The sequence below is a fragment of the Grammomys surdaster genome, unplaced genomic scaffold (genome assembly GCF_004785775.1).
Source record: "Grammomys surdaster isolate TR1022 unplaced genomic scaffold, NIH_TR_1.0 185, whole genome shotgun sequence".
Classification (NCBI taxonomy): domain Eukaryota; kingdom Metazoa; phylum Chordata; class Mammalia; order Rodentia; family Muridae; genus Grammomys; species Grammomys surdaster.
In genome coordinates, this window is record NW_021604630.1 from 14,897,779 (window position 1) to 14,907,902 (window position 10,124).

At 37.2% G+C, this 10,124-nt stretch overlaps 1 protein-coding gene across 1 annotated transcript in view; it reads left to right on the top strand.

Moving 5' to 3' along the window:
• Window positions 1-9,605, top strand: part of Tusc3 (tumor suppressor candidate 3) — a 157,705-nt gene extending 148,100 nt beyond the window's left edge. The window contains exons 9-10 of the mRNA XM_028768237.1: window positions 1,284-1,374; window positions 9,134-9,605. Of these exons, the coding sequence (XP_028624070.1) occupies window positions 1,284-1,374; window positions 9,134-9,149 (107 nt within the window). The 3' untranslated portion in view covers window positions 9,150-9,605. The remainder of the gene's footprint in view (window positions 1-1,283; window positions 1,375-9,133) is intronic.
• The last annotated feature ends 519 nt before the right edge of the window (window positions 9,606-10,124 follow it).

The following is a 10,124-nucleotide window of genomic DNA, read 5'->3' on the forward strand; positions in this document are numbered from 1 at the left end:
AGGATCATGTACTCACACTACAGCACATCAGGATCATGTACTCACACTACAGCACATCAGGATCATGTACTCACACTACAGCACATCAGGATCGTGTACTCACACTACAGCACATCAGGATCGTGTACTCACACTACAGCACATCAGGATCATGTACTCACACTACAGCACATCAGGATTGTTTACTCACACTACAGTGCCTTTACTACTCCCTGCTTTCAGGATTGCTGTCAGACCTGCTTTTCTTCATGCACTAGGAAAAGAGGAGGCTCTTTCTCACTGTAGAGCAGAGAGCTATCTGATTACCATGTACTTCTAACTTAATGTCTTTAATGTCTTTGTCTTTCCCTTTTTTCCCTAATTATCTCACTCCTAATATTCCCTCAGACAAACAAATGTATATTAATTATCCTGCAAATGTTTTATTCATAACCAGTATTTTGGTAACACTATTGTATAATTTTATAGGACAGGTTTAAGTACTATGTTTTTATCCTACATGTGTTTGCATATAGTTAGCTAATGTACTTTAAATTTTAGAAGCAGTTTTTAATTTTACTAATAGCAGTGGATCTTATTTAAATATTATATATAAACATTGTTTATTATATATATATGTATAAGTATTATACACACACACACACACATAGGCGAACAAATGTCTCATTAGTCATCTATTCCCAGTATTCCCAGTCATAGTAGAAGAAAATGAAAACTGAGAAAGCAATCTCCCTGCTGTTATCTTTCAGTATTACAGAACAATATTGAAAACCGGGACCACAGCACATTCTGCAGGAATGTGGTTCTCTGCTCAGTCTTAAAAAGCCCAGCAGCAGCATTCTGACACCATCACCTGCTCTGCAATAGCATCTTTCTTCTCAGGTTTCTCTAAGAACATAGTTTGGTACCCACAGAATCTTGTTCCTAGTCTCTTGTTCGTTGAGATGTAGTATTTCTAACTGAGGCAGCCGTGAAACCAATAGCTAGAGTTGCATTTCTGTGTGATGATCACATGGCATCCATAAAACTCTATAGAACTCCATAAAAGAAGAAAATCACCACAAGTCTTCGGCCAGTCAATTTTATTGTTTTCATGCCTCAAATACTACATTTTCATTGAGAAGCATATGGAAAATAATGAATACTTTGTATTGTGAATTATCTGGTTTTGGGCCTTGTATGTGTCTGAACTGTTGCATGTAAGTATTTTGTAATTGGATATATTTCAAAAGCACCAGTATTCATGTGTTTTAAGACCCTAACAGTGTTATTTCTTTTTCTAGTCATTTGCCTCGTGGGATTGGGCCTGGTGGTCTTCTTCTTCAGTTTTCTACTTTCAATATTTCGTTCAAAGTACCATGGCTATCCATATAGGTAATATAATTTATACTAATATGGATGTTTTTATTTTAAAGGAACAGTATAAGTATTTTAGTGGTTAGTTGGAGTTAATATTAAGTATTTAAATCACTAGTTGTTATTAAGACAAATCTGAGCACCCAGCATTTGTTCAGCATCATAGACTGTGCAGAGACAGTTCTTGTTAATATCATGTATTTTCATTTTAGAATGCATGTACATGTGTATCTACATAGGTACAAAATGATCTTTAGGTAACATACTTTGACATAATCACTTCTCTCTGTTTATTTTTAATAATCAATACCTTATTTTCAAGATTATTTTCTTATAGAATCTACTCCTCCATTTTCTTTAAAGTTGCAGCATCTTTGGGATGCTGCAAACTTCTAATAATAGGACCAGACCATCTGAATCTAAGTCCCTGTCTGCTTACTCTATTTCCAATGTGAGTTGAGCTTCCACCGTATAAGGGGACTCATTCCCTGTGATGGCTCCACTATTCTAGAGTTGGACTCTTGGGATTGCTAATGTAGATGAATTCTCTTAAAATAACACAAGACATGGGCATCATCCTTAAGAATTGGTTTGTTACTATGAAATTCAAAAGGTTAGATGAAAACACAGGAGGAGTTGGTGCAAATTAACAGAGTCAGTGGAAATAAAGCTGGTCAAGAGAGCCTAGGAACCCCAGTGTTCTAACAAGAAGAGATCAGAGCGAGGAAGCAGAAGGCAGACTTTCCAGGCACTCAGACCTGTGCTGTGCTGTTGCAGTGAGGAGGAGGGTCAGCCTACTTGTTTGTATTTCAGTTAAGAAATTACTTTCTTGGCTTATGTTCTAATCTTCTTTAGGAATTCCTGCATGATTTGGCTTTCATTCTATTCTAACATTTCATTCTTTTTTTAATCATTTTATTCATTTACATTTCAAATGATATCTCCCTTCCTGGTTAGCCCTCCACAAACCCTGCACTCCATCCCCTCTCTCCCCCATTCTCCTTGCCTCTGTGAGGGTGCTCCCCCAGTCCCGCTTCACCCCTCAAGCATTCCCCTACACTGGGGCATCGAGCTTCCACAGGACTGAGAGCCTCAACATTTCCTTCTTTTCTCACAATTTTTAATTCATTCCATTATATACTCATAACCTTTGATTTCCTCTGTATGAAATGATCCTTTCTTGATTAAAATACAAGTCAATAATCTGAAGTTGACCCACACATTTTTTCACACAAAGTTCAAAATTTCTATTTTCTTTTTCTTCATATATGTATCTGCCCGAAGTATAACATCTACTTATGTATCTGTCATGCTTTCTTTTTTATTATCTTTATTAATCTTTTTTATAGTCCAGTCGTTATCCTCCTCCTGTTCTGTCCTCTGACAGTTCCTCATCCCATTCCTCCTCCCCTGTCTCCAAGAGGATGTCCCCACATCCCCACAACCCCTGACACACCCCGACAGGCCTCCCCACTTCCTGGGGCCTCCAGTCTCTCAAGAGTTAGGTGCTTCTTCTCTCACTGAGGCCCTGCCGTGCTTTCTTAAGGCTTCTTCATTTTAGTACTGAGAGTATGCTACACCACCAGCCTGTTCCGTACTACCATTAAATTCACAGACCGCCTTTGAGGCCTTGATAACCAGACCTGTCCTGAATCCAATCTGATTGAAACCACAAATTGTTTAACTTTTCTAGGTGTTCTTATTTATAAAGAAAGTTTTATGGACCTCATTTTTATTTGTATGAGATTATATATGTAAATAGCATAGAACACCAGTAATAGTAGTAATTAATTACTCAATAAATGTTTAATGCTAATTATCATTAATTCTGGTATAAATATTTACACTCATATTTTACTTTTCTCTAAATGGAGTTTTCCTCACTGTGCACACCAAGTAGCTTTGGTTCATTTTTACATAATTCATCTGAGTGAAGAACTGATTTTTACTGAACCTTTTGATGAATTTAATTGGGCTCCAGAGTCCCTTGAAACTTGCCAGTAAAATATCAAGATTCTTAGATATTTTATTTAATTATCATTTGACACATAATTCAGAAGACATTTTATTTTGCTGGTAGCACTGACTTAATTTTATATATTGAATAAAAATTGACCTTATCCTTTACTGGGTTTTCTAAGAACACAGTGCTGGTATGGATAGATTTTGGTATCCACTTAGAGATAATTAATAATTATCTTCTCAGCCTTCTCTATTGGCAATCAGACATACATGTATTTTCTATAGACGTCTCTAAAAACATCTGTGGATCATCAAAGTCCCTACTACAGTAGGAGAGAGCATTAGATGTCTGTATTCATTCCACCACTGTGTGTTCAACTGTCTGATCAGTCTTTTTAACGGGCTCTGAGCAACAGAAGTAGCCTCGTGAGAAAATGGTAATTAGAAGCAGAAGATCTGGATGCGAGTTCTGGGTGTGCTTTTGCACTTTACATAAGAGCTCCTACTCTGTAGTTGCATAAGATCGGATTGAAATATCTAAGATCTTTTTGTTAATTTAGAGTCTTAGAATTAGCATCTTCCTTCTAATTTTTCCCTCAGCTTTGGTGTAGTTGTTTTAGGGGGCTGGAGACAAGTAGCTAAAGGTATCTCGTTTCTGTACCCATGTCGCTATCATTAGCTATTTTTGTATGTGCTTATACATACAAAAATAATGGGCATCATCCCTAAGAATTAGTTTGTGACTATTGAATTCAAAAGGTTAGATGAAAACACAGGAGGAGTTAGTGCTAAGCAGCAGAGTCAGTGAGAAGAAAGCTGGTCTAGAGAGACTGGGAACCCCAGTGTTCTAGCAAGAAGAGATCACCTTACATACCTACCTCAGAGTCATGTGTGAATACTTCCATAGTCTGTGACATGCTCTCGGTTCTCAATGACTTCACTTATCCTCTCTTCATCTGCACCAGGCATCTTAGCATTCACTCATCACCTCACTGCATTGCATTGTTGGGTTCCGTTTTTATGTACAATCACCCATGTGTTTTCATTCTTTCCTTTGTAGAAGACTATATTAAGGGAAATAGAACTTGACACATTTTTTGTCAACAAAGGTCTGTGCACATAGTAGGTACTTAACATATACTTTCCAATTGAATGTTTTTCTCAAAAACATTGCCCACCTTAGGGTAATATAAAAGCACCATTAAAGCAGAGTAGAGAGCATTGGCCTGTATCCTTCTCCAACGCCAGGAGCTCTTGATTCCTGTTGAGTAACATACCTGGAGTTCTGCACTGCCTCATACAACTAAGATGATTTATGGAAAGATAGTTGAATAAAAAGCACACAGTCGGCCCAGAAATTTGTTCTCATCTTAGAAAAGCACATGGAGTTCATGATGCCTTTTGTTATTTTGAGTTATGATCGATAACATTAAAATATGTGATGACATTCAGTTGAGGGACTTCATAAGAGCAACTAGAAATAAAAGACAGGTAAATTTTAGAGAAAAGATGAGCATGAACAGGCATAGCAAGGGGGAGGAAACTTGTGGCATATAGTGCTTACATATTTCATATTTACTTATACATCTCGGATATCCATCTCTCATCTACTAGGACAATGCAAAATCTGGAACGGTAAGAATATAGAAAAGGTCTGATGTGTAGATTGCATGACAGTGCCAAGAATTCACTGGTGCTGCCTTTCTTGTGCTGAGTTCTAGCTCTGAAGAATGCATAAAGCCCAGACAGATGATTCAGAAAACATGGGGGTGCTCTAAAGGCGTCAATGTCTGTTGGTGCTCTGGTCTAGACTAAGAATTCAGTCTAAATCTTATAATAATAATGTGCAAACAGAAATCGAGTCTTAAGGATTATTTTTTCCATATTGTTGTATTTCCTTGTGGTGTATTGGAAAGTGATCTGGACATTGAGTGAGAAGATGTGATTTGGACCAAGGCACTTAAAACTCTGTACCCTCAGGCAAGTCCTTTCATTTTCCCCGCCTTTCAAATAAAGACCATGATGCATCTCTTCAGTTACAGTAAGATGCTACTTTATAGACAACTGACATAAGCCAGATTGCAGCCTGACAAGCCTTACTTTGCTACTATAAGGACAAGGCTCCCAAGTAAATGATACCCATAGTCTTTGGCAAACTATGTTATTTAAGTAATAATATACGAACACATCCCCTCTACCTTGGCTGATTTTTGTTGTCACTTTACAGAATATAAAACTGAATCAGTTGACAGAAATATTAAATTCTACCCAGTAAAAAATGTAGGCAAATCCCATTTATTAACAATATAAATCTTAATATTCAATATTAATATAAAAATAAGTCCAAAATAATTTAATACAATGTTTAGAATGGTGTCTGGATTCTTCACTATACATCCTTAAATCAAAAATCTCAGAACAGTAGTATCCTAGAGTTATTTCTATAGTAGACTGCAGCTTCCTTACTGCACCAGGAGCTTCCCCCATTGAGCAGTGCTGAAAGGAAAGGAGGTCCAAGTAAAGTATTTACCTGTGCCTAGGCTTTAGTAATAGTCAGGTCATCAAAATTCCTACGTAGTGTGTCTCTCTGTAAAAATTCTGTAGATAACTGACCTTGTCAGTAGTTAAACTTGGAAGTTATTGCCTTCTGTAACTATACATAGAGTAATATCTTCTCTTGAGTCTCTTATTACTAAGAAAAGCCAGAATTTTGTAAGGCCTTGTCAGAAGATAAGCTGTTTCAGAACTGAAGAGTTTCCAGGGTGCTATAGTCTCTTAGTAAAGAAAGAGCCTCAGGACTTTAGGCCAATGAGATCTCCCTAAGGGCAATAAACATCAATGGCCACATGAATCAGTGAAAGCATTAGCTCCAAGGGGTTAAAAGTCAACTAGTGGTCAGTTGTGGTACATACCTGCCTTGGGAGATGAACGCTGGAAGTGCCAGTCTTGGCTACACAGTAATTCCTTGCCTCCAGCATTAAAAAAGAAAGATGAGAATCCAGCCCGTTTTGTACTTAATGGAGAAGTGAGGTCCTTCTTTCCTCTGATCAATTTGATGAGAAACCTGACAGTTTCCCATTTACCACATAAGGGGTTCTTATAGGAGAGTCTACCTGACCACTGGAGCTCCTGATTCTTCCCTTGGCTTGAGAACATGAAGAGCAGTGAATGAGAAAAAAAATGCAGTTAAACATCTCAATACCTAAGTAGCTTTTAAGATGTACAGAATGCATTTGTTGAAAGCACTGTGCACATCCTGTGTTTTCAAAACACCAGGAAGAGGTCAAGAGGTGAAGACAGAAGAGGAAGGGTGGGGCACTGTTTCCAGCATCTCATGCCTTAGGAGAGTCCAGAGACTCTCAGAATCTTCAGCCCACGACCTCCCTAGCAATGAATTGACTATCTCTTCCTTTCAATTTCCAAGGCCTAGATTTTGTAGCATGGCACTCACTCCTCTTGTTTTTTCTTTTTTGATTATCTCAGCACCAACTCTATTAGCCTCGAGATCCAGAGCTGAGTAGTTGCTTGAGCAGCTCAATTTCTACATGCCCCCCTTAATCTCCGCATCCAGATGATGGCATCTCCCATTTTTTCCTGTTTTCATTTTCTCAACTGACATAGGAGTTGGAAATTGTAGACTCCTTCTACTCAGCCCACCTCTTCATCGTAGGCTGCTAAATGGTCTCTTTTCACTCCTGCCATTTTAATGATATTCTCCATACTGGGGACTTTCAGTCTAGAGAAAAAAAATATAAGGACCATGGTTTGTCCTTCCACTTCCTGTGCCTCCTTCTGTACTCAACAGTGATCATCAACAGCACTTTCCTAACTACTGGTTTAAAGTGACTCTGAGAAGAGGCTATAATTTGAGAAAATTTGAACCATGTGCTTCTATAAGCAGTTATTTTGAATTTTAGGTGATGACCTTTCTAGTGTGCTTCTGGACTCTCAAGGGGAGCATTTTTTTTTTCTGAATCCTGGATATGAAGAAAACAGCCACCATAAGGAATCATTTGAGATCATCCTCCCATTTTATATTATACACTAGTATTCCTCAGCATCCCTTACATACTTTGGTCAGTAGTAAAGGTTCAGAGACAACAAAACACAACTCCATACCTTCAGCTAAAAGAAAGGAAGTGTTTAAGGCTATCTGTATGGTTTTCCACATGCTTTTCAGTGTCCACATGAACAATTCACTCCGTTACTCATTAGCTTCTAGTTTAGATTGTCACCTCAGTTAACAGAGCATATATTCCCATCAGTACTAGCCAACCATCAGTCAGTGCAATGAATAGTCCTGTAGCCACAGTGATAGAGAGTCTTTTGAGGACAGCAAGATGTGAGGCAGCATCCAAGTCAGCAGCTTGTTCCTTCAGAAAATTGACATCATTGATATTGATAACCGTTATCAGTCATGATACTGATAAATAATACAAGGGAAATATTCAGGCATCATCCTCAGTATACGTATAAAAGAACAGTTCCACTGTTTGACCATGTATCAACATTATTAACCAGGAACAGATAAAGAGAGAAGAGATACATTAGATCAAGCTAGATAGAAATAAGATGTACCAATAAATAAATAAATAGACCATAAACATCGCTATCAATATGTCTTTATATAGTAAAACATCCTGAATGATTACCCAGAGAATAACAGCTGGCTCCCTTCCAAGAAACATTTTTTAAAGGTTTTATTTTATATGTTTGTGTGTTTGCCTGCATGCATGTATATTCACAACATTCATGCCTAGTTACCGTAGACCAAAAGAGGGCATGTGATCCAATGGAATGGGAGTTACGGATGGCGTTAAGCCACCATTTGGTAGGTGGGAACTTAAACTGAGGTCCTCTAGCCAAGAGTAGCAGTGTTTACTAGACTTACCTTTTAAAGTAAGACATTTAATAAATTAGTTTGATGACATGTGTCATTTCATAATGACATTTAAATTGATTATTGTAAAAATAATAATAATAATAATAATAATTAAATACTGAGTATTTTGGTTTGGCAAAAGCACCCCAGAGTGAACAGGTAACATCTTTAAATCATGAGTTAATTTTTATGCTACGAATGTAATCATAGGGGACTAGGGAGCTAGCTCAGCAGTTAGGAGCACTGGCTGGAATTGCAGAAGCCCCAGGTTCAGTTCCCAGCAGCATGGCCGCTCACATCTTCACCTCCAGTCCCAGGGGGTCTGACACTATGTTCTGGCCTCTGGGTACCAGGCACATAAAAGATACACAGACATACATGCAGGCAAAATATACATACAAGTAAATTTAAGAATAGTGTAATCTCAGAGTTCCTTCAATTCTGCAAATATGACATTCTTTTTTATAATCTTTCTAGTTGTAAAAAGACAAAAGTATAAAGGTAAAAGTATAAAAGTCTTTTTTCTTTAATGGAGATGTGTTTTTAGCAGTAATAGGAGCTTAGGTTGTAAGTAATTACTCTTTTATATAAGCAAAAGAATTATAAATGTAGTGAAAAATAGGAACTTCTTTAAGAAACTCAAACAGATATTACTTCAGTCCATTCCCTTTAGTCCCCTATGTCTCCATTGTAACTGCTGATCTAGCTGCTGCTCACTTAACACATACTCTGTCACCTCTGACCCAGTCCTCTCTGTAAACCTGACCCCATTACAGGGACTCCTTTCAAAAGCAGACCCTAATAGCAGTTTCAATTAGCTGAATGTAATTATGGTATTTTTTTTTACATTTGTGTGAGCTAATTTAGAATGGAACAAATAGCTTGTTGTGTTTTTCTTTTGCTCAGTATGTAATAATTTCTTTTCTTTTTCAGCTTTTTAATTAAATGAAGCCAAATGGGATTTGCATAAAGTGAGTGTTTACTGTGAAGAGAAGCTGTTCCTGACATTGTATTATTTGGAATTCTTGAGGTTCATTCTCTGTTGATTGTGATACACTAGCTTATTCTTGTATAATTTTTTTAAACTGTGGATTTTCCTAAAACATTTAATTTATAGAAATGAATGTGTAACATTCCGTAATCTGCAATGGACTATCCAAGTGTTTTTAAATATTCTCAATGTATGCCACAGGAGTGAAATAAATGACATTGTAACTATGAATTCATGTTTTAGAACTGTGTATGCTCCTAAGTAAGGAATCCACGTGTTAGTAAAGAAATCCATGGAATGTATGTAAAAGAATTGCTAGTACTGTACAAGGATAGAGCATATGCATGAAATATGTCGTGTGGACAATAAGTCTTTCTTCAGTTTCACTTATAAAGGACGTACACTGGTACAAAAGTGTTTTGTTATTCTTCTTCACAACTAGATCATAAAAAATATATAGGACAAAGAGCTGGATAAATGTTAATGCCAGTTCAGATCCTTAGCCTAAAGAAAGGAACTTTCGGGGAACCTAAGACTTCACCATGCACTATGTCACCGTACCTCCAACGGAATCAGGCAGTAGAAATGGCACATCGCGACATCGTGACTGTCACTCACTATTTCACCCTTTTTTTTTTGAAGCCCTTTACAAATTCTGACTCATCCAATCTAGTCTTCTGTGGTTACTTTTGTTTATAGTCTTCTGTGGTCACTTTTGTTTAATAGAAGTATCTGCCTTATCAACATGCAGGGACCTAGATCCCTGTGAATTCTTAGTTTTCCCAGAATGACTCAAATGAAGCTTTTTGATAACCAAATACAGAAGGAGTATAACTGTTGTTACTTTGTAACGAACATAAATGTGTATAGTATACCCATGTATGTCAAGGTATTTATTCCTCACATCTTTTAAACGGACAGGAAATGCAAGAA